Here is a 24,324-nt window from a genome sequence, read left to right as displayed (position 1 = left end):
TTTCTTCATTATTTTTTTTTTTGCCTTTTTGCCACTTTTGGGGCCCTTAACATGCTCAAAAACTCTTGAAATTTTGCACACACGTCAGAACCTGCGGCCATCAGGGCCGGGCTGAAGCTGGTACTGGGGCGTGGCAGGGGGGCTCGACAGCGCCCCCTGGAATGGGGTCCGAAAACTTGGTCCATAAATCAAACACGCTTGCATGTAATAATATGAAACTCAGTACACATATAGATCTCATCGGGCCGAACAACTTTCGTGCTCTAAGTTTTACAAAAGCCCAACAGGAAGTCGGTTATTATACGTTGTTTGGAAAACGCATACAATGGAATGTGAAATACTCCTCCTAGGGATTTCATCCGATCGCCACCAAACTCGGTGAGAATAAAGTCAAGACATTGAGGATGAATTCTTGCGAACGGATTTTTGATATCTCGAACGGTTTCGCCGTGGCGAGGAAACGAATTTATGGCGAATAATGGGACACAGGAAGTGTGTTATAACTTCTGCATACATTAACTGATCTTGATGAAACTTCAGCAGTGTGTTCGTTGTAAGAGGCCGATCACATGGATGTGACTATTGTGAGTCAAAGTTATAGCGCCACCAACTGGCAGCAGGAAGTGTGTCACTTTCAAAATGCTTTGAAGTCACCCTCTTAATTTTACCCGATTTGCTTCAAACTTTATGTGTATAATGTAAACACAGGGCAGATGTAGACCTGTGAAAGGATTATTGATATCTTAGATACTGTTGCCGTGGCAACGCATCAAGTTTTAATATTCTTTTCGGATGCGTTTGAGACTCTTAACATGCTTGAAATTGGATGAAACTCGACAGACACATAACACTTATTAGCCAGTAGACATGTGAAAAGTTTCAGAAACGGGCGTGGCAGGGGGGCTCAACAGCGCCCTCTTGAACAGGGTCTGAAAACTTGGTCCATATATCAAACACGCTTGCATGAAATAATATGAAACTCGGTACACATATAGATCTCGTCGGGCCGAACAACTTTCCCTCTGTCAAGTTTCACGCCAGCCCAACAGGAAGTCAGCTATTATGGGTTGTTTGGAAAACGCTTGCTGTGGAATGTGATGTACTCCTCCTAGAGAATTCATTCAATCACCTCCAAACTCAGTCAGCATGAAGTAAAGACATTGAGGGTGCTAAATTGCGGACGGATTTTTGATATCTTGAACGGTTTGGCCGTGGTGAGGAAACGAATTTATGGCGAGAAAAGAGAGACACGAAGTGTTATAACTTCTGCATACATCAACTGATCTTGATGAAACTTCAGCAGTGTGTTCGTGGTAAGAGGCCGATCAGATGGATGTGACTATTGTGAGTCAAAGTTATAGCGCCACCAACTGGCAGCAGGAAGTGTGTCACTTTCAACATGCTTTTGACAAAAGTGGGGGGGTTAGTTTTAAATACAGTAAAAAAAAAAGTTTTTATATTGTTCTCATCAAGCCGGACAACTTTCTAATTTACATTCATTAGCTCAGAGCAAAAGGAAGTCAGATATTTTGGTCTGAATGTGGATTTTTTTGCAAAATCAGCCTATGAATTTTTAGCCACTCCTCTTAAACTATTTATTTTATTCCCACCAAACTTTTTCAACATGATGAAAATACATAAAATATGCTAAATTGTGAACGGATAATAAATATCTCAAACGGTTTTGCTATGGCGAGGGATTAAAGTAATGTCCAAAAAGGAAAAACTAAAAGCCTCAAATTTTCTAAAAATGTAATTATATACCATTTATTTCTATATAAAAGTATACAAACATCACAACTAAACATTTTATTCTTTTTTTTTCAATTTAAGAATGAATTTTAAGTTTAAAAACTGCTAGAATGGTTGTTTAGTCTAAACAATACATAAATAAAGTCAAACATAGTGCTATACTGCCCTCTTGTGTTCAAAATCAGGTAGGCCTATTATATCTATATAAAAATATACTAGGTATGTGACGGTGAGAATATTTTACCACCGGTTAACTGACGTGTGACACCGCTGGGGGCTTTTTAATCGCTAACTTAAAAACGAAAGTAAAATATGTTCGTCCGCACTGACATGGTTGATCGAGCGTTTCAAATGAATTCCTATGGAAGTAGGAATTAACTGAAAAACGTTCACTCTGTTCTGCTCGTTCCTCGCCGTGGACGCGCACCGTTATGAATGCCCGTGCAGCCATGAGCATTTTAGTTTAATTTTAAAATTAGCGCCTTTCGGGGGGTGGATTGCTTGAAATTATTTTACAAAAGCACAATTTTGTGTTTTATTGCAACTGTACACAAATATAAGTTAACACTTTGCAGTTTGAATGTCGTCCTGTATAATGACGGAGTATGTTTTTATGTGTCTACTGTTCAATCGCGCCCACGCCACACACACACACACACACACACACACACACACACACACACACACACGGTTTACTATCTTTGTGGGTACTCTCCATGGACTTAATGGTTTTTATACTGTACAAACTGTATATTCTATCTCCTCACACTAACCCTACCCCTAAACCTACCTATCCCATAAAACTTTCTGCATTTTTACATTTCCAAAAAAACTCATTCTGTATGATTTATAATCTTGTTTACCCATGGGGACCTCTATTTAGGTCCCCACTGTGACACGAGTCCCCATGAGTCTGTGTGCATTCAGGTTAAAGTCCCCACCGGGATAGAAAAACATGAACACACACACACACACACACACACACACACACACACACACACACACACACTCCAGCATTACAATCTTGACATCGCAGCCTGTTCATTATAGCCTTAATAAAATATAATAATAAAATAGTCAACCTAACATATAAAAATTACACTGCTCTAAATAGTCAGTAGTACAATTCGTACATTCACAGTAAGCACCGCTCGCTCCACTGTGATGTTTCCAAGCAAATTTTTGCGCATGTGAAGAGGATGATTTTTTCCATCAATATTGGAACACGAGTGAAGAACAAAGCCTATAATAAAGAATAGTTTAGCATCCAAATACATCGCAAATGTTGAAACATTTTGATTCTGATGAGAGGGTTACGTGAGCCCAACACTGCTTACTTTCATTTTTACTTTTACATTAAATTTAAAGGATTTGTTGTGGAATATTTTGAGTGTATCATAAAATCTGAATAAAAAAATAAAAATAATAATAATAATAAAAAAAAAAAATGAATGTATAAATGAATAAATAAATAAATAAATATATATATATATATATATATATATATATATATATATATATATATATATATATATATATAGCTGCGAGCAGCGATGAAGGGCCAAAGCCGGCGGCACCGCCACCCTAAAGGCACCGGGGTTGCGGTGCCACCGGCTTGGGCCCGTAATCGCTGCTCGCAGCTATATTTATTATTTTTTTTAATCAGAATTGAAAACATAATATAATATTAATAGTTTTATGAAATCTGTTATATATTTTTTTAGGATTCTTTGATCAATATGAAGTTCAAAACTTTTTGTAACAATGTAAAAAGTCTTTTACTGATCAATTTTACACATTCTTGCTGAATAAAGTTATCAATTTCTATCAAACAAACAAACATTCTTACTGACCCCAAACTTTTCAAAGGTAGTGTATCTATTCTACAATCACTTTCTTATATTTAAATTAATTATTCATTAAATATATTTGTGTGTGATGTATGTTGTGTTAGTTTCTGTCAGGTGGATTAGAGCACAGCGCTGCCTCAGTGCGTGAACTCTCTGTGAGAGTTGTCCAGTATATGTACCGTCTTCACGGTAAAGCGGTTTTGAATTATCTTCCACCTGATGACACCAGCACACGTAAAAACGTGCTCTACAAGAACCTTTTTGACTCACTCACCAAGTTAAACGGAAACAACAACAACAATATGCAGGTAAAACCGGTCTGGAGAGCATTATTAGCCTTGAGTTTAATCTTTTAAAAGCTCTGAATGTTTGTACGTGTGATACTGCATTTGGTTTAAAGAGTCTCTCTCTGTCTTTACTTCAGAAGACAAAAAAAGTGTCCGAACGGGAAGATGGTGAGAGAGAGAAAGAGGAAATCAGGAGTTTACAGGAGCAGCTTGCAGTGCTGAAGGAGATCAGTGTAGGTATAGTGGTCAAAGGTGGCCTAATCTATCTCTTCTGTTTTGTTTTTAATGCTCTCACACAAAATGGCCTTTTTATACCTGGCATTAAAGGTAAAGTATGTAAGATTTTTTCAAATGTGAAAATACATTCACTTAACCCAGTTTATTGTTCATTGACCACTATTAGTATTCCATTCATGGGTTTTTCGACCCTAAAATTTAAACGTTGAGCCCTCCATCAAAACATTGAGAGCGATCTGCTTAGATCTGTCAATCTCTGTCCAGCTCAATATATAGTGAGAGTTTTGGCCGTGGCTACTGTAGCTGGCGAAGCCACGGGGTGTTTAGCTGGTGTGGGACCATTGCTTAGTACGCATTACATGGGACAAGACTCTCAGCTTTGGTTACAGAAGTGCAAGCCAAAATGTATTGCATTTAGATTAAACACGTCAAAGCGAATGAGACAGGGATAGCTGCAGGTTGTAGTAGGTGTGCCGAAACTCAATTGCTTACTCATGAAATAGCAACAAAGTTAAAAGTATTCCTAATATTTAACCTTTTATTAAAAGTACCCCACTTTTACCTGTTTATACATGCCTTCAAAAGCACCTGTAAGAGCTGTATTTGTGATATTTGAGTTGGGGGAGGCGCAATGCGCGAAAGGGGCATTTGCAAGGTTGTTTTAAAATAGATAAATCCATAAGTGCATTAAAGATGTGAATCTGTGTTTTAGGAGAAAGGAAAGGAAAATTCCAAAGTACCTGAGAAAAAAACTGAGAAGGCAGTCAAATCAGGTGTGTGTACAATACTGTTGAGTGCATGATGTAACTGTTTTTGTGATCTGTCTTAGTAAAGATCAATTTCATTTTTGTTTTGAGGCTTAGCAGCAGGAATGTGTCGCTATGCTTAAGAGTGAGGATCAGACAATCATTCTTACTTACAGTCTGTCTGAATGCTCGATTCTGAATGACTAGAAGGTGTGCAATAAAACCGTTTAATGCACAGGTAGTTCCAAGTCAGTTTTGTCACCGTTCTATATTAACTCGCACTGTTATCATTCAAGCACACACAAACATATGTCACTCGCGCTTTTAACACTGAAGCACACACGCACTCAGAGATTGCGCTGCGCACATGGGTCACAAACAGAAACATTAAGGAGCACAGAAACTTCAACACTGATATCGCTGAATCAATAATTATTTTTACATGTACATTACAGAGTTATTGTAAATTATAACTAAAACTATTAAAAAATATTAAAATGATAAGAATAAAAGCTAATATTTAGTCAAATATTACTAAATATTATAATAGTATATAAATAATACTAAACTAACACATGTACATCACTGTAAACCTTGAACGGAGAAGTCAGTCTGGGCTGCGTTTCTCAAAAGCATCGTGAGCTAAGTTAATCGTAGAGACCATTGCTGGCAGTGGTTCTACGATCTACTTATGCCTAGGGTGCTTTTAAGAAATGCAGCCCTGAACTCAACGTGATGGGTTAAATATGTTCCTGTCTGTTTCAGCAGTTGATAAGAAGGTAAACCAGTCTGCTCCTGCTGATGCGAAAGACAGCCAATCATCTGCAGCTAACTACTTAGACAAGTGAGCACCTCTTGTCACTTCTTTGTTGATTCTCAACTAAGCAGTCTAATTCTCCCAGTCAGTCGAATATCCATTTACACAAGAGTCTCTGTTTATTAGCGCTTTGCAAATGTCAAGTCTTTGTCTTGTATAGTAAAATGTACAATTATAATCTCACCAAGACATCTGGAAAATGATAGCATAATGTGCAGTGCTAATGGACTCTCATTTAATCAGTTTGTCTTTATACTGCTGGGAAAGAGTCTTGGTAGAATGGCGAGTGAGAAATGAAAGATCAGATCAGAGTTGATGCTGATGCTGTTTTGTGTGTAGTCTGTGTATTTTCTGTGGGGAGAGAGATGCGTCATTCACTGAGGATGGACTCGACCTGCACTACTGGAAACACTGCCCGATGCTGCAGCGCTGCCTTCAGTGTAGACAGGTGCGCACGCACACACAATCATTTCTTATTGGTTGAACTACTTCTCACCGTCCAGAGTGTATTAATGTAGTATGTTTGTGTGTTTGTTAGGTAGTGGAGATTGCGAGCCTGACAGAGCACTTGCTGACAGAGTGTGAGCGGAGGGCAGATTTCACCCAGTGTCCTCTCTGCTCCGAGGCCCTTCCCCGAGATAAGCTAACTGAGCATGCTCAGAGCACTGCTTGCAATCGTGAGTCCTTTGTGTGGATGCACATTGTTTTTACTTCATGCTCATCAAGAAACCACACTCAGTTCTTTTACAAATGTGTCTCCAGGGTCCAAAATTAACATTTGGCAGGTGAATTGATGTAATGCCCCTAAATATTTCTTACTGGCCATGGAACAGTATTTTGGAGTGTTTTTATAAAACAATCTGTTGTTTTCCTTGCATATTGTGATAAACAGTTCAGCTTATTGAGTCAGTCTCCACATCAAATACTAGATGCTTCTCCTTCCTTGTCGAACACAAACATGCTGTTTTTCCTCGTATTTTCTTTTTGGCAGCTTAGCGAGAGAAATATGTTACATGGCACGTCATGGATTTTTTAAGAAAGAATGCTTTCCACTCAAGTGAAAGATTTAAACATTGTATTATAGACCAACTGGCGAGTAACTGCACCTTATATACTTGCTAAAGGCGATTTTTACTTGCATTTGGTGCTTGCTAGTGTTAATTTCGGTCCCTGTGTAACACTCTAATTATGCATAAAACATTCACTGTCATCTATTCATCTATGTACAGTTCACACTTTCACATGACATGACAATGCCACTAGGAATTTACAACTTGCATAACCTTTCACAACTGCAGACTTGTTTCCGAGCAATTGCTGTTTTGGGGAAAAAGTGAAACAGTTTTTGTTCCTGGTCATGGATTTATTCTTTTGTCTTTTTGTCAGCACCAGCATCTGGAGAAAATTGTAATCACTGTCCTCTCTGCCATGAAAACTTTGCCTCTGGGGAGGAGGTGAGATCACACGCAAACACATCAACAAAATCAGCTGTCATTATTTGTTACGTCTAAATAATACTCTTATTACTTTATAAGAGTATTTAAACACAGGGTTCTTATAGTCATGCAAAATCTGAAAATGTCATTTATGTATTTAATTTAAAATGTGTAAATAGTCATTTCCAGGCCTGGAAAAGTCATGGAAATGAATAAAACCAAGAACATTCCTGTTGGGAATATAAAATTATATTTATTTCTCTTTGAGCATTGTCTTTGACAGACAATGTATTACCCAGTCAGTGTTTGACTTGTTTTCTGTATGAAATCAGTTTTAGTAATTTTAGTACTTCAACTTATTCATCTTTTTTTTTTCCATCTAAACTTTTATTGAATTGCAATTTAATTTCAGTTAATGAAAACCATTTTTAATAGTTTTAGTTAACACTGGTGCTGAGAATACATTAGTTGTCCTTGATTTATAAGAGCTCTTTTGTGCATTACTAACTCTTTTACAATGGCTAGAAAAACACATCATCCTATTTGGTCAAGTAATTTCATTCAATCTGAAATGACATAAATAGCAGAACATCACAATATATAAAGATATATATAAAACTTTTGAACAGGAAGATGTGTACATCATGTGTACAACACTTAAAGCATTATGTTTCCTCTTGTGCATCAGTGAATGTTTGCAGCTTTTGTAATAGTTATGTTTGAGTCTCTTGTAATACTAGTTTGAGTCTCTTGCAATAGTTATGTTGTCCTCGGTGTACAAAAGATACAAAACATTCCAAATCATACAGTCACTGCTGGAAAGGGTTTAAATATGCAAAATATGCTGGAAAGCTAAAGAATTTACAGGACCTGGAGGATTTTTCTGAAGAACATTGGGCTGTTTAACTGTTTATGACAAACAAGGGACTCAAGAACAACCATCACAAAACAAAAAAACAGTCATGGATCATCCGGGTGATGACAAAGTTTTAAGAATCAAGCGTATGCAAACTTTTTAACGGGGTCATTTTTATTTAAAAAATGTGTGGACTACATGTAAACTATATGTCTTTTATGTAAAATAAATATCTTATTCAGGACAGTACAAAATAAAAACATAAAAAAAAAACAGTACAAAAACAACATTCATTTTTTTATGTTAAATATAATTAACACTTATAGATTCTGTAATGTATACAGTTAAGCCCAAAATGATTCATACCAAGGTCATATTTCGAGTTAAAGTGCAAAAAACGTGTCACCAATTATAAAGAAACGTTTGACAGCTGTGAATAAAGGCTTTGCCATCGATTATTGAGAAAGGGTATGAATAATTGTGGACACATAAAAAGTAGCCAATATTCTTTGTTAAAATCTCCATCACAATGTCTTGCTTTCTGTTGTCTCCTTTTTGCGTCATTTCCAGCCAGAAGATGCCTATTGGTCAAATAAAAATTCACCATAATTAAAAGTTTGGCCTGGGTATGAATAATTTTCAGCTTAGAGAGAGAGAGAGAGAGAGAGATATGATATTATATCTAAGGTTTGGGAATATAAGAACACTGGTATGAAATCAAGTCTGAAACCAACACCATAGGAACAGATTATTTACATAAGCACCCATGATGATTAGTGAATGACCCCAGTATTAAAGTGAGATTTACAGTGTCTCGCTCTCTCTCACACACATGCACACATGCTCCTCATACTGCAATATAACAGTGCATGTCTTTTGTGTGCAGGCCTGGAAATCTCACCTCATGGGACCTGAGGGTTGTAAACAGAACTCACGGAGGAGAGCGGTACAGCAGAGCACTCTCTCACACGCACAAGGTGATCATTCATCTCCTTTACCCTCAATGAGACCTTTACAACACCACACTGTACCCTACAAGCCCCTACTACCCCACATCGCTTCATAAATCACACATAGATCCAAACTGCCCCACGTGGCCTCCACAATGCCCCAATCTTACCACGTGCACTGGTAATGAATGGACTGTTCAGCATTTTATTATTTTGTTTACTTTGGCTAAACTCTATGCAGCATCCCACAATGTTCCTCAACAACTAATGTACTCCGGTGTTTGTGTGTTTGCATTTCTCTTACTCTTTGCCCTCAGGAAAGACAGTCAGCACAGGTGTAGCTAGGACAACAATGGTCATTTCTGAATCCAAGGTTCGAGGGCTGCCCCGAGGTAGTCGCATCCCCGCTCCTGCTTCCAGAAACAACAGACACACCAGAAATCCTCCAGGAAGGCCTCTACCCTCCGACTACAACAGGCGTGACGCAAAGATTGCATGCTAACTCTAGTAGCATTGCTGGATGGAATCTAATGTAATCTAACACTCAAATCTACTTCATATCAGGATTCAAATCATGCATTATTGCACTCTTATTGCTGTATCGATTTAGGAATATTCCTATAAGACACAAATAACAATCAGCATCATTTTTCTGAGCACACGCTATATCAGTAGCACCTCATATACAATTTACCCATAACTGAATGTACAAAATCTGAAATATGCGTTGATTGCGTGTGAACAAATTGAGCAGAGAAACAGGTTAATGAGCAAGTACGCAGTTTGTGTTCTGCTCCGTTTACCTTTCCAGGTTGCTCACCTGGATTTTTTTGTGGTCTATTTGAGGATTTTATTCTTGTATATTGTTTTATACTTGTTTGTTTAGTGTGTGTGTGTGTGTTTTATGTGAATATTTTGTGATTGTAGCACCTTGATATTTAATGGTTTTTAAAGCATTACTAGCACCACGGCCAAGTAGCTTTTGAAACAAAAAATTTGGTTTCTGTTCAAAAGATTTGGACAGATGCTCATTGTATTGGATTCGGATAATGCACTTATATTCTCTTACCTTGGAAACAAACAAAAATGTTTTTCTTGAAAAGGCAGAGGCTAATTCAATTCTCAGAACTGCTTTGATGCTTCTCAGAGAATCATGACATGGAACATAGATTGTGCCAATACATGAGACTAAAGAGCCAAGAGTGATGTCATTGCTATTCGATGATGATGATATATGTTTGGTCTTTGCGTTTGCTTCAGTATTAGAATAACTCTTGGCCTCATTTGTTGTTGTGCAAACTGTTTTGTCTGCTGTGTGTAAATCCCAGGGTATGGTCTACATCGAACTATTCTGTGGTATTTATTGTGATAAAAAGTGAATTATTCGGTCCAGTCATGCTTATAAAATCATCGAGACCGAAGATGTGGAACAAAATGAAAGACTGTCCGAGTGGAATAGGCTGATTCTGTGCCTGAAAATAAGCCATAATGTCACTTTTAAAAGTGAAGACTGAACACAAGTATGCAGTCTGAGTTTACTTATAGTCAAGGGACTTCAGGGATGGAATTTTTAAAAGGTACAACCCCAAAAGTTCTTTTTAAGAATGTTTTCTGATGTAATGTCTGACATAATGCAGTGTCTGTAGACATGCATTATATTACTAACATACATCAACTCCTACAGAGGCATTACTGAAATGTCTAATATTTAAATATCAACTATTTATTGATTTAAATAAGTCAACCTAAGCAATTTTTTCGTAGTAGAGAAAGTGTTCTAAAAGTGATAACTCTATTTGTTGCACAGATGGCGGATGCATACCCAAATAGTATTAATTTTGCAATCAAAAGTCTGAAATTTATAGATAGATAGATAATATAGATTATAATGGCTGAATATCATAGGATATTTTTTATGTGTTTGCTTTAATTTAGATTGATTTTAGTCATAGTACCAGAATTAAGAAGCACAGCAGTTTTTGTCTCATAGTAAACTGGTTCCAGTCAGCAAATGATGCACTAATGTGTATTGTGAGTTCGGAAGCTAATATCTGCTTTGTAGCTTTATTTGTTTGAAGCTGTTTTAATAAATGTATTTGAATAAAGTTTTCACATTCTTTGTAAAAGTTATTTGATTGAGACACAAACACCAAACCACATGCACGTGCAAACCACACCAAAACACAATATGAATGTAAGATTGATAGTGTTGAGTGTCATGGCCATGGGGTATTATTTACCCCAAAATTTAAATGATGCATTGCAGATCAATGTAATAATTTACTCACCCTCATGTCGTTTTAAACTTTATGAAGCTTTTTTATTTATTTTTTTCAATAGGGGCACCATAGAGAGCATTTCAATTCAATTACGTTGAATGGAGCCTAAGATTTTTGGCAAAAGCACCATAGGAATGAACACTAACTTAAATTTCAGTCTGTTCCTCACACAATGCTCAAGGTTTGACTTCACACACAAAAACACTTAGAATAAATTAATCATACTTATATGGTGCTTAAAATCTACACTCCATTCTTTGTAAGAGTGACCAGAACATTCAAAATGTCTTCTGGTGAACTTAACAATTGACATAAAAAGATTTACATTTAAAAATACAAGCTTTTTGTAACTTTTATCTTTGTAGCCATATGGTAGGCTATTTAAAATTGACTTTACTGAGAAACATTCAACAGTGTGACAACTAGCCCCAGTTTATTTTAGAACAATATTTGTTCCCCGTGACAAGATCATGATTTGGAAGACGATAATAACTTGTGATTTATTACATTTGACAATTGATAGTAGTCCTAGCTTAGAAAACTTTAAAAAAAAAAAAGGTTAGATCTTGAAATAATATCTTCTTTCTGTCTCTGTAAAGCTCCTAGTCTATTACGACGTGTCTGGCGCACGTCAGGTCCTCGTTTCGTACAAGATTCCACATGCGCATCAGCTCCTGCGGGAAGAGTTTGTGCACCACGATGAGGTTGCGGAAAAAGCACGGCTCCCGGTTCAGCGGCGTCACTTTGCGCTTAATGATCCCGAATGTCCTGAAACCCAGATGCAGCTCGGGCACGATCTGCAGCTTCTGAAGGCACATGCCCAAAAACACATCATCAATGGGGTAAAGCTCCACGCTCTCCGAAACCACGAAGAGTCTGCGAGCCACCTGAGAGGACATGAGAAATCCTCCCCCACCCAAATAAGGTGGATAGCGCTTATCATACAAATCTTTGGGAATGAAATATTTGCTCTGTTGGTTTCTGATCGGTTTGGCCTCAAAAATAGTGTCCCCTAAAATGAGGTTTTCCACCCTGTTCTCCTCCACCCTAAAGCCAATTAGTTCCACGAGGTTCTTGGTGTGGACAAACACATCATCGTCCCCTTTGAAGATGAAGGGAACCCCACTGCAGTAGATGTTGAACCACCTCAGAAAGTTCACCTCCTTTAGAGTAAGATTGAAGAAGGTGTCCTTGAAGTCCCACTGCAAGATGTCACCGTAAGTTCGGTCTTCATATTGGACCAGGGCTTGTAAATTTCGCTCGTCTTTGCCAGTGGCCGGAGTTCCTAAAAGAAACAGCGTTTTAATTTTCAAGCCTTGGATTTCTTGCTCCTTTCCCCAGGTCTGTCGCACGGCCTCTCGTCGGTCATGTTCTTCAATAACCGATTTGACCACGACAAGAACATCCACGTCACCGCTACACTTCTCGGGGTGATTCAGCAACATTGGGAAGTATCTACAATGTCTGTGTAGGACAAATTCGCGGAACTTTGGGTTCAAACGACGAAACCAGGCTTGGGTCTTTATCGTGGAATTTTCACCACATTTGATTTTAGCCACGTCCCATTGTTTTGGCATGGGTTTTCCCACCAGCGCCAAGTCGTTCCCGCGTGATTGAGATGAATTTCCAACAGCATTTATGCCTTTTCTTTTGAACGACGAACATTCGTGGCCACACCATTTGTTTTTCACTTTGGCACCTTTAATATTCGGGTCCACTGTTGTTAATTTCTGAAGCATCAGTAAAGTGGCAAAAACCAAAGTGATGCTGACCGCAGCTCTAAAATTCTTTTTCTTTCTACAGAAGAATTCCATTACGCACGCGCTCCTCAGAGAGCAGTCTGTTCGGGTGACCAGCGGATTTGTCATGATAAGATAGTCATGTCACCGGTAATCAATTTCCGTGAATTTGTGTTAAAAAGGTGTTATAAAAATATTTAAAAAATCAGCGAATAGTCCATAAAAAGGCATTTTGATTAAGCTGGAAAGGCTGTCGGCTCCACTTTTCTCCTGTCAGACTGTCATATATTGTCGTAACAGGTCCTCCTCGCTTCAAGTTCCATCGTTGAACTGCTGAAAATGGGAGGCAGTCATCCTTTAAAACAATCGTCCGTCTGCCTCTCCTCCACCTTCACCATTCACGACACCTACCTGCTACGGGCTCTCCGGTTACACACGACAGCTGTGCAAGCGTAGTAAATGAGAGTCCCGACGAGCAAGGACTATTTACGTATTCAGTGTATGTAAATATTGGAGTTGAAGTAACTTCTTGTTTTTTTAAAAGGTTTTTAACCCGGTTTTCACATCCCTCCCACAATCACATTGGAAGATGCTTGAAGTTAACTTACCAAGCAGTTTATTAGCACTAAACTTACTGAAATTATTTTAGTATTTAGCTCCCCCGTGTGGTTCAAAGCGATAGAGCCAAGGTCTTTTTATCAGCATTTGAAATAAATAGCCTTACCAAATGTAAGTGTTTACATTAGTTATGTATTATTTCGCCATTATAAAATCCACAAACATGTCTTAAGAGCAGTTTTTTTCTTCTATTAAAAGTGATACAATTTAGTAATTGATCTAAATCTAAAAGGATCTGTGTCCTAAAACACTTGCTACTGCTCCAATAAGCCCCATCCAGCTTAAAGGGATAGTTTACCAATTTTTTTTAAATTGCCCCATGATTTACTCACCCTAAAGCCATAACGGTGTATATGACTTTCTTCTTTCAGATGAATACAATCGGAGATACACTCACCTAAAGGATTATTAGGAACACCATACTAATACTGTGTTTGACCCCCTTTCGCCTTCAGAACTGCCTTAATTCTACGTGGCATTGATTCAACAAGGTGCTGAAAGCATTCTTTAGAAATGTTGGCCCATATTGATAGGATAGCATCTTGCAGTTGATGGAGATTTGTGGGATGCACATCCAGGGCACGAAGCTCCCGTTCCACCACATCCCAAAGATGCTCTATTGGGTTGAGATCTGGTGACTGTGGGGGCCATTTTAGTACAGTGAACTCATTGTCATGTTCAAGAAACCAATTTGAAATGATTTGAGCTTTGTGACATGGTGCATTATCCTGCTGGAAGTAGCCATCAGAGGATGGGTACATGGTGGTCATAAAGGGATGGACATGGTCAGAAACAATGCTCAGGTAGGCCGTGGCATTTAAACGATGCCCAATTGGCACTAAGGGGCCTAAAGTGTGCCAAGAAAACATCCCCCACACCATTACACCACCACCACCAGCCTGCACAGTGGTAACAAGGCATGATGGATCCATGTTCTCATTCTGTTTACGCCAAATTCGGACTCTACCATCTGAATGTCTCAACAGAAATCGAGACTCATCAGACCAGGCAACATTTTTCCAGTCTTCAACTGTCCAATTTTGGTGAGCTCGTGCAAATTGTAGCCTCTTTTTCCTATTTGTAGTGGAGATGAGTGGTACCCGGTGGGGTCTTCTGCTGTTGTAGCCCATCCGCCTCAAGGTTGTGCGTGTTGTGGCTTCACAAATGCTTTGCTGCATACCTCGGTTGTAACGAGTGGTTATTTCAGTCAAAGTTGCTCTTCTATCAGCTTGAATCAGTCGGCCCATTCTCCTCTGACCTCTAGCATCAACAAGGCATTTTCGCCCACAGGACTGCCGCATACTGGATGTTTTTCCCTTTTCACACCATTCTTTGTAAACCCTAGAAATGGTTGTGTGTGAAAATCCCAGTAACTGAGCAGATTGTGAAATACTCAAACCGGCCCATCTGGCACCAACAACCATGCCACGCTCAAAATTGCTTAAATCACCTTTCTTTCCCATTCTGACATTCAGTTTGGAGTTCAGGAGATTGTCTTGACCAGGACCACACCCCTAAATGCATTGAAGCAACTGCCATGTGATTGGTTGATTAGATAATTGCATTAATGAGAAATTGAACAGGTGTTCCTAATAATCCTTTAGGTGAGTGTATATAAAAAATGCCTGGCTCTTTCAGGCTTTATAATGGCAGTGAATGGAGGACGAGATTTTGAAGCCCAAAAAAGTGCATCCGATCCATCCATCCATCATAAAAGTACTTCACACGGACCATGGCTCTAAGGGTTAATACAGGCCTTCTGAAGTGGTGCGTTTGTGTAAGAAAAATATCCATTTAAAACTTATAAACTAATTCCGATAGACGGGCGTACGCATCGATTTACAGCGAAAGAGCAACCCCTGACGCATGACGTATTGACGAATGCTGAAGTGTAGACTCAGAGGATAGAGCAAAACAAAACACCAGTCACGAATTAGAAGTCTAAAACGAGAGTTTTTAAAGAGGAATGTCAGAGGATTTTAAGTTTGTTTTCTAGCCCTATTTGTTTGAACCGCGAGAGGCGTCAAAGCTACTCATACATTGCATCAGGGGTTACTCTTTAGGCGCAAGTCAAGCATCTGCTAGTTATTTTAGTTTTTAAAGTTTTATATATATATATATATATATATATATATATATATATATATATATATATATATATATATATATATATATATTTCTTACAAAAACCCATTGCTTTGCTTCAGAAGGCCTGTATTAATCCCCTGGAGCTGTATGGATTACTTTTATGATGGATGGATGAACTTTTTAGCAGGGTTCCAGCCATATAGCTCAATGCTTTTGAAGCCTGTTAATATAAAACAAATACATACGGCATGCAGTCTTTATTGTTGCTATAAAACTCAGGGCAGGGGTTGATATTAGGCTACTATCTACAAAATTTTACCTTTTAAATTTTAATTTTACCAAAAATTTTAATGTTTGAGCTATGCTGAATTCTACCTCTTTTTTCTTTTGAATATAGGCATAGATAGCCTATCTATCTATCTATCTATCTATCTATCTATCTATCTATCTATCTATCTATCTATCTATCTGCTTAACATTCTCATTTGCCAATGAATTTTCCATGGGAGATCAGTTAGTCCTAAATGTTGAAGCTTGTCAGTAGTGATGTCCACTATGATGATGTCAGGCAGCAGGCATATTAAACAATTTTCAGAATGACAATAACCTTTGAGGAAATTATTTAATGACTGTTACGAGGCCTACTAGCTACACTACAGTGTCAAATATTTTAATACAAACTGCGCAATAATTCTTTAACGGATGTGTCATCAGCAGAGGCTGGACCTAATATCATATTTTCACGTCATTAAGTCATATATAATACAGTGTATGACTCATTCGACATATTTCTACGATGAATAACTTGCCAATTGCCATCCCATGTAGCTTACTTTTAATCGCTTTCACTAGGCCTATAACGGCAAACTAAACTTCAGTATTCAGTACAAACAGACTTCGCAGCTTCTTATTAATGGTTATCAGCCGCAGCCTCAGAAAAGCCTTAATAAAATGTTAAACTCCCATCTCGTGATTCTGTGTGGCGTAGATTATCGGATGTGGGCGGGGCTTCAGTGGTCACCGGAGATAAACACTCGCAGGAGGACTCTACTCCAGTCCACATCAGTTTCGGACGCTTAAACTTTCAATGAGGGCAAAGCAGGTAAGATAACATAATTCAGAACTTTTGCTTTTAAGCAGTTTTTTCTGTAGTATGAACGTGCACAATCAGTTTCGAGTTTATGCAGTTTCGACTTGTGTAGTTACAATGTCAGCTTTCAGTGTGAAGTGTAATTGACTACAATAACGTTCCCAGTTTTGGCGCGCAGACTAAGATGGGTCATGTGCTTTGTATTTTAGTATGATAATCAAGTTGTTTTTTATGGGTGGCTTTTTTTGTTAAAAGCAAGTTTATCTGTGAACCATTCCCACTACTCGTTTTTGAATCACCAATGAGTCGAATCTTTTGAATCAGTTCAGTAGAAAGATCAGTTTACGGATTCATTCAGTAGACGTCGACCAGTGCGTGTTCTTTTTGTGTTATGATGAGAGTCATAAATTGTGTAAGGTCGTTTTAACTGCATGGTCATCTTTTATTTTTATATATCCATTCCACCCCTTTGCCTTTCTCTCCCTGATACGAACTGGACTGATTCACACGTTTTGTCCCAGTTCATTCAGTTTGTTCACAAACAAGATGATTCGTTTATTCATTTCGTTCATGAATGACGTCTGGTTTATTAAGGTGCTTATTCGTTGTGATATGGTAATGTTGGTCTTTAAAGACAGAAAAGAAGAAAAAGACATAACTGAACGAAAAATATGACTATCTGTGCATAAGTGAACGAAAAAGATGTGTTCACTCAAATGTTCGTTCAAACGAAACGCTAGTTATTTCGTTAGTGACGGCGAGGCAGATGCATTATTGTAGTGTAGCCTAAGTCCTTGATATTGTCTTGTTCCAGACTGTCGTTGGGAGCCACAGACTGCGAGTGTGCGGCGCTGTCTCTTTAAACCCGCCCGGTGTGAAAAGTTCAGTCAAGGTCAGTGTCAGTGTCTACCCATCTCCTCCCCACAGTTTCCGTCTGTCGGCTACAGTAAAGCGCTATATTATGTAACAAGCTTTCTCACGATGTCTCAACCACGTCTAAAACCGGGCTAATACTGTATTCATTTAACATATACGGTTACTAATTGGTCTTTTATTCGCAGAGGGCGGTGAGGAGGAGAGTTCTGCGCGGTTTGGTGCAGAGATCAGCGTCTGTTATCGCGAGCGCAGCGCGGCAGATGGCTGGCGACGGCGGCGAGGCCAAACGTCTCCCAAAGAGACCGTTTCACGGTGAAATAGAGGAGAACTCCAGCGCGAACATTGATCAAACCGTCAAGATTCAGCCCGGGAAAAAGACTCCGGGTGAACGGCGCGGTAAAGAGAACTCCGCCGTCAAGTGTACGGGTCTGACAAGCGGCTCTGCAGAGGTGAAGATGGACCAGACCTCTCACAGTCCCCAGACGCGAGAGGACCCGAGCATTTTCTTCGACGAGGACAGCAATCACATTTTCCCAGTGGAGCAGTTCTTTGGGAACCTGGATGCTGTTCAGGTAAGCTAAACCGATTCAGAACGTTTTATTATCATTGGGAATCAGCAGAAATGCAGAGAAATAGCGCTGGATTTAATTTCGCCTCAAACATCTGTCTGTGGCCAGCATTTACGTTTGATGGGTCTAAAATAGTTACTAATGTTTTACAAATATAAATTCAAGTAAAAACCGTCTTGATTTAATGTAAATTTTTTTGTACGTGGCTGGTGAAAATTGTCACGTGACCAGAGTTTGACGTCTGTGTAGAAGCTCTGTAAGGAAGCGTGTGGTACAACGAAACGGTAGATATAACAAAGTGTGTTCATATTTCTAATTATTAATGTATTTAGGTGCTCTGTCTGATATAAATCATGGTCAAAATACAGTACATGTCAGCTGAGAAAGTCGTTGCCCAGTTGTGAATATTAAAGGAGAAAAAAACAACGGTAAAATACCGCAGTATAAAGTTGTAAAAAGTCTGTCTCTCTATTTGTCTAAATTATTACTTTCCCCTCCCCAACAATCGCCAGATAGTAAAATTTGATAATAATAATAAAAAAACTTTATTATGTTATACTATATTTTATATATATATATATATATATATTTTTTTTTTTTATAAGCACATGTGCTGACTTAACTGAGAAAAGATTGGAATTAAATGGGTTAAATATCAGTTGAGGAGGGCCCATGCAGGATGTGAACTTAAATTTCCCTTTGCCCCAGTAACATAACTCCAGATAAATAACATGAAGCCAGATGGCTTTGTTTGCACACAGTAATCCTGAAATATTGAGGTTAATACATGTAGGATTATTGGAGTGAATGTCTGGGAATTCTTAATTGGGTGTCAAAACACAGCAGGTGTCTGGTTGATTTCATGATGCCTACACTCAATAGCCAGCTGTCATTAATACAATTTTAATGTCTTAAAATGGCTTTGTTTTGAAACATTCTGACCTGATTTGTTCAGGATTACCCACGCAGAACCCCAGGAAGCAAGAGAATGAGTCGGAGAGAGTACAGGAGCATGCATTACTATGCCAAAGAGGACAGTGAGGATGAGCATCTATGAGCACACGATCCCTCTCAAACTGTCTGCCAGAGTTTTGACCTGAAAGCCTGCAGGAGTTCGACTGACCTGGGTGGAGTTTTACAGTATTCTGGTAAAATGGACTTGATTGTTTTAAAGCAAGCTATTTTATTCCAAGATCCTTCTCAATTATAATGTTTGAGCTACACTGAGATGCACTGCGTTGATTTATCAGTAATGTTTTCTTAGGAAATTTTAATGAGGTACGTTATCAATGGCAGAAATGTAAGTACATCCGTAATTATAAACTTCAGAACATTATGTGTGCTGCATTAATGGAATGTACAGTAAGAGGGTTTTGTGCTAGACTTAAGGCTAAAACCATCATGTGATTGGGGCTTGTGCTGAAAGAAGGATAATATATGGAGAAGTCTCTTGACACAGTGTACCATAAGGTTGATCTGGCAGCCCTGACCAGCACACTGGGTTTTCTACCACTAGTCCTTACTGAGCTTTAAAAAAAATCAACCAACATAATGTTATCAGAGTCAAGTGCCTCAAGTTTGCTGTTCAGACTTTGAAACATTCAGAATTTGGCACTTTTAAACATTCTCTGTTGAGAATGAATAGGTTTGTTTTGGAAAAAAAACTTTATACTTCAGATATGGTGCTGTATAATTGAAAATTAAAGCATGTTATTATTTGAACATCTTATGTTTTTTGATATGCTTATGATGTAAAGGTTTTTTTATTGAATAATATCTCAAATTAAGAGTTTTATTGTAAGATATGAAAAGTTGTAATTTTTAACCAATCAAGCTCTTTTATGCATGTTGCTCCACTAGGAATTTGTCTGTATATGAAGATATTTGTATCTTATTTGTCTGGATTTGCACTAACTTCACTAGTAGCTCAAAGATGTAATGATTTAATATGTAGTTTCTTTGCTACTATGTACAAATTGTCTGAGGTAAAAATTGTGATTGAAGTTTATATTTTTCTATTGAAGTGAAAAATCAAGTGCTAATTTTTGCTACCAAATGCCTTGTATGTACATGACATGTCATTATCATATCTTCAGTGTATTATCATACAAAAGTACAATACTCCGTCCAGAGAAAATAAACCTCATGAATGACTTCGGAATATGACTTTTGTATATGCGTGTGCAATTTTATTTATTTTTATTAACTTTTTTTCATATTTCACTTTTAGTTTACTAAAATATGAAGATATTTTTTTTCAGGGAAGGCTTTATGTATTCTGCACAATAAATAAGACCATTGTTTGTTTAAGGACTACAAACATTTGCTGTACAAGACATCCTGTTCCCGCACATGCTTCCAATATCTGATGATACAAGATTTTGATGATAAATCACTGGCTTCTGGCAGAAAGCAGGAACAGGAAAGAAAGATAAACAAGACTATTTTCAAATACTTTTATTTAAATAAACCAGTAAAATGCAAATGTACAAATATAAAATCAGTCACTTTTATAAAACCCTGAAGAAGTTCATTATTTACATAATTTAAACATGAATGTTGCTTTGGTACAAACATTTGTCTGGAACTAAAAGTTCTGAAGCACAATATAACCCAACAATAATGTGATAAATGGCTCTGAGAAGCTCACACTATGCTGCATATTTCATAAGAGGATTATGGATGTCCTTTCATTTCACAGTCTTCCTGACCCGCTTGTAGATTTTTCGAGAGTCACAGCTGAGCTCATGGGCCCCTTTCTTATGGCAGACAATGTGAACCAGCTTGAGATTCTCTCTTGTGAACAACAGTTTGTAGAAATAATCCACGTTTATATCTCCGCTCTTACTACCCTTCAGTGCCTCAGCGAGTGCAGGGATCACAGTCCTCTTCTTTTCTATCCTGAAATATACATCAGCTTTTCTCATTTAACTGGATTTCAGAATAATTCATATCCTTAAGTTACATTTACCAGAGGACCTAAATACTGAAATTAAAATGTATATCAGTAAAGAACATTAAGATTCAAGTGTCTTATGTTCACCAAGACTGCATTTATTTGAACAAAAATACAGTAAAATAGTAATAGTGAAATATTTACTGTGATACACAACCATTTAAAAGTTGTTGTAAGTAAGATTGAAAATAATAATACTTTTATTCAGCAAAGATGCATCAAATTGATCAAAAGTGACAGTAAATACATTTATAATGTTACAAATGATTTTTATTTCAAATAAATGTTAATTTAACTTTCTATTCATCAAAAAAATCCTGAAAAATGTACCAGCAGTAAATCTGAAGGATCATGTGACACTGAAGACTGAAGAGTAATGGCTGCTGAAAATTCAGCTTTACCATCACAGGAATAAATAACATTTAGAAAACAGTTATTTTAAACTCTAATAATATTTCACAATATTACTATTTTCACAGTATTTTTGATCAAATAAATGCATAATTGTTGAGCATAAGAGACTTTAAATAATCTAAATCATTCCAAACTTTTGACCGGCAGTGTGATTGTTATAAACATTGACATTTAAGATGCACTACTCACACGTGGTCCAGATTCCAGGTGCTGAAGAGGATTCTGCTCTCGCGGTTCCCATACGGGTTTATTGAGTGGAGAGATGTGCAGTTGTTCTCATCAAAGGCACCCTGTTAGAGTAAAAATCTTTTATAGTCTTATACAAACAGAAACTTCTGTACAACAAAAGCAGGAATTTTACATTTAAATGAAATATCTTTTATGTGATTAGGTTTCATTATTTTCCTTCGATGGACTGAACTGAATGAGACTCATTAGAAACGACTAAACTACAGCACCTGGCAGGAGAACCAGCCCTCTTCAGTGCAGAGCCTGAGGACGTCCTTCTCCGATCTGTCAAAATAGGTGCCGTTGTATCGTGCAGCCTTCAGTTTCTCTGCCAAGACCTCCACCACCTTTTTATACTCACTTTTTGTCTTGGCATTTGGAATAGTCTGGGTATATCCATCAACCTATAGACAGTGAAGAATATATCTCATTCAGAATGATGGCAGGTCTCTTATACTGCATGAAATAAATGATACACTCCACTACATATAATATCTTTCATTTCAAAAACTAGCCTAACATTTAAAGCAGAACTGAATGCAGTTTGTCACACCTCTTTCAAATATCCTCGGACTCTGCTCTCGCAGTTATACTTCATGTAAGCAGACTTGGTTTTAAACCGGGCATCAATACCTGATATATAAACATAAGAAAACTGAGCCAATGCTTACAAATACAACACATTTCAATAGTGTGCAACCTAGACATGTTCTTTGTGAGTTATATCTAATAATATAGCCTCATAAATATGTATATGCCACATTAAAATAACACAGAATCAAGATACAATATATAAAAAGGTCAGGTTAAGTATCCCTAAAACGTCAAAACATTCATGATTAAAACAAAAAAATGAAAATATTTTTGAAAGAAATTAACTTGTTCTGTATGAATAGTTGCCTCAGAAGAGTCAGTTACAGTAAAGAGTAAATGTCTGCTTATGTTCTTTACCTTTAAACCATTCCTTATCTTCTTCTCTGCTCTCCACCTCTGAGTTGTCCCTCAGGTTCCTCAGAAGGTCTCCCAGTATTCTGCGTCGTTTGGGAGACTGTTCATCTGACAGAAGGTCTTTTGCTGCACTGATCAGAAGGTCTGTGTGTCTGTCAAAGCCCAGGACTTGATTTATTTCATGAACAACTGTAGAGAATGAAAAGCCAAAGCAATCTGATTCGTGTCCTGTTTTATTGCAATATTATTTTCTAGCAATGTTTTCCAGTTTCATTCCGACTGTCAGTCAATGAAATAAACTCACGCCCATTCCAGCTCTGTCCCTCAGGCAGGAGAACAAGTTCTGTGTTATCTGGAAGATTTTGAAAATATTCTTCGGTAACTACAGTTCCATCCTCGTACAAGCAAACCTGTATTCCGGAGCTGGATACCTGTGCATAAAATATGAACTATGAATACTTGACTGCTGTATCCAAACGCATTGTACAGTAATGACACTCTCTCCTTAATAAACCACATGGAAACACATTTTATTATACCTTTAGTACATGACATCCTTTTTTAATCAGCTCCTTAAGGTTAAAAGCCGCAATTCCGTATTTTTGGGACTGGTTGGCACTTCTGATCTTAACCAGCTTGGGTTTTGTTATTTTGTGCATGTTTTGTCTTCCGCAATGATAAAGTTTCTTTTTCGCCGTAATTCTGCATGGGCGATCAAAAGACCAACATGACGCGCGCTGCCATCTTGTGGATGCAAATAAAAATAACACGGACACGTTTAAACCATAGACTGTAAAAAAATAGGTTTAAACAACATAAATGGTTTAAAATAAAAAAGCAGATTAGTATTTTTTTCATAATTATACAAATAATTATAGAGCGGTTCATTTTGTATTACAAAACCACAAGAATTAGCATTTTGGAGCCATGGGTTTCCTCAGGATTTTTGCTTGGGGTTTTTAAAAATAATTTATGAGTAAAATAAGATATGTGTTTTCCACATCATAATTTACAGATGGTCACATGTGAATCCTGAAGCCCAAGGACTACAACTAGCAGGGGCAATTTAGCCTACTATCAGCAGCCTACAGGTACTTAATTGGAACCAAGTAAATACCAAATTTTTACAAATGATACTAGTCTGTCTTAAGATATACGCCTAGTTCAAATCATTAGGCTTAGGCTATACATGTAGGCTACTGTTTGTCTAACTCATCATATCATGGCTGCCAGCAGCCATATCCCCCTGTAGCCCACAAGCAGGGTTGAAAACCAGGTTGCTACTGGAAGAGGTGTATATACTAATTGGCTTCATCACTGTCTCCTCTCCACAAGTAAGCTGGTGTATGGTGGGCGTTCTGGCGCAATATGGCTGCTATCGCATCATCCAGGAGGATCCTGCACATTTGGTGGTGGTGGTGGTTGAGGAGACCCCCTTTATGCCCTCTTTAGGCAAATACCCCAAACCCCCCCCCTCCCCCTCCCCCTCCCCCTCCCTTTATGCAAAGCGCTTTGAGTGCAGAGAAAAGCGCTATATAAATGAAACATTTAATGAATTATAATCATTGTTAACAAGCATTAGCCTACT

The 24,324-nt window shown here is 37.8% G+C and overlaps 4 protein-coding genes across 7 annotated transcripts in view; 2 read left to right on the top strand and 2 right to left on the bottom strand.

Annotated features, from left to right (window-relative positions):
• The window catches only part of cep104 (centrosomal protein 104), a 28,477-nt gene extending 17,424 nt beyond the window's left edge, over window positions 1-11,053 (top strand). Inside the window, exons 14-22 of one of the 3 annotated variants that reach the window (XM_079896901.1) lie at window positions 3,707-3,910; window positions 4,027-4,122; window positions 4,839-4,899; window positions 5,641-5,716; window positions 6,029-6,137; window positions 6,228-6,366; window positions 7,076-7,143; window positions 8,868-8,958; window positions 9,249-11,053. In XM_079896901.1, coding sequence (XP_079753027.1) covers window positions 3,707-3,910; window positions 4,027-4,122; window positions 4,839-4,899; window positions 5,641-5,716; window positions 6,029-6,137; window positions 6,228-6,366; window positions 7,076-7,143; window positions 8,868-8,958; window positions 9,249-9,433 — 1,029 coding nt within the window. In that variant the 3' untranslated portion in view covers window positions 9,434-11,053. Of the gene's footprint in view, window positions 1-3,706; window positions 3,911-4,026; window positions 4,123-4,838; window positions 4,900-5,637; window positions 5,717-6,028; window positions 6,138-6,227; window positions 6,367-7,075; window positions 7,144-8,867; window positions 8,959-9,248 lie in introns of all 3 variants that reach the window. The other 2 variants (XM_079896902.1, XM_079896900.1) reach the window with 2 other exon arrangements.
• Window positions 10,969-13,376, bottom strand: b3gnt7l (UDP-GlcNAc:betaGal beta-1,3-N-acetylglucosaminyltransferase 7, like). Its single transcript, XM_079896903.1, has one exon. The coding sequence runs from the start codon at window positions 13,076-13,078 to the stop codon at window positions 11,813-11,815; it is 1,266 nt and encodes a 421-aa protein (XP_079753029.1). The 5' UTR covers window positions 13,079-13,376; the 3' UTR covers window positions 10,969-11,812.
• A 3,056-nt stretch (window positions 13,377-16,432) lies between these two features.
• Window positions 16,433-20,508, top strand: cUnh1orf174 (chromosome Un C1orf174 homolog). Of its 2 annotated transcripts, XM_079896140.1 has the most exons (4): window positions 16,441-16,757; window positions 17,560-17,637; window positions 17,807-18,193; window positions 19,146-20,508. In XM_079896140.1, the coding sequence occupies exons 1-4, from the start codon at window positions 16,743-16,745 to the stop codon at window positions 19,245-19,247; spliced, it is 582 nt and encodes a 193-aa protein (XP_079752266.1). In that variant the 5' UTR covers window positions 16,441-16,742; the 3' UTR covers window positions 19,248-20,508. The 2 variants fall into 2 exon arrangements, with proteins under 2 accessions (XP_079752267.1, XP_079752266.1); XM_079896141.1 differs by lacking the exon at window positions 17,560-17,637 and having other exon boundaries at window positions 16,433-16,757; window positions 19,146-20,355.
• A 130-nt stretch (window positions 20,509-20,638) lies between these two features.
• dffb (DNA fragmentation factor, beta polypeptide (caspase-activated DNase)) lies at window positions 20,639-23,449 on the bottom strand. Its single transcript, XM_079896142.1, has 7 exons — window positions 23,276-23,449; window positions 23,041-23,167; window positions 22,740-22,925; window positions 22,342-22,421; window positions 22,019-22,192; window positions 21,750-21,850; window positions 20,639-21,091 (listed from the first exon to the last, which is right to left on the bottom strand). Exons 1-7 carry the CDS (start codon window positions 23,393-23,395, stop codon window positions 20,881-20,883), a joined length of 999 nt encoding a protein of 332 aa, XP_079752268.1. The 5' UTR covers window positions 23,396-23,449; the 3' UTR covers window positions 20,639-20,880.
• Between the last annotated feature and the right edge of the window lie 875 nt (window positions 23,450-24,324).

This window comes from Squalius cephalus (genome assembly GCF_949319135.1).
Source record: "Squalius cephalus genome assembly, chromosome: 16".
NCBI classification, from domain to species: domain Eukaryota; kingdom Metazoa; phylum Chordata; class Actinopteri; order Cypriniformes; family Leuciscidae; genus Squalius; species Squalius cephalus.
Note: the sequence above shows the minus strand (reverse complement) of the source record. Positions and strands in the feature narration are given on the sequence as shown.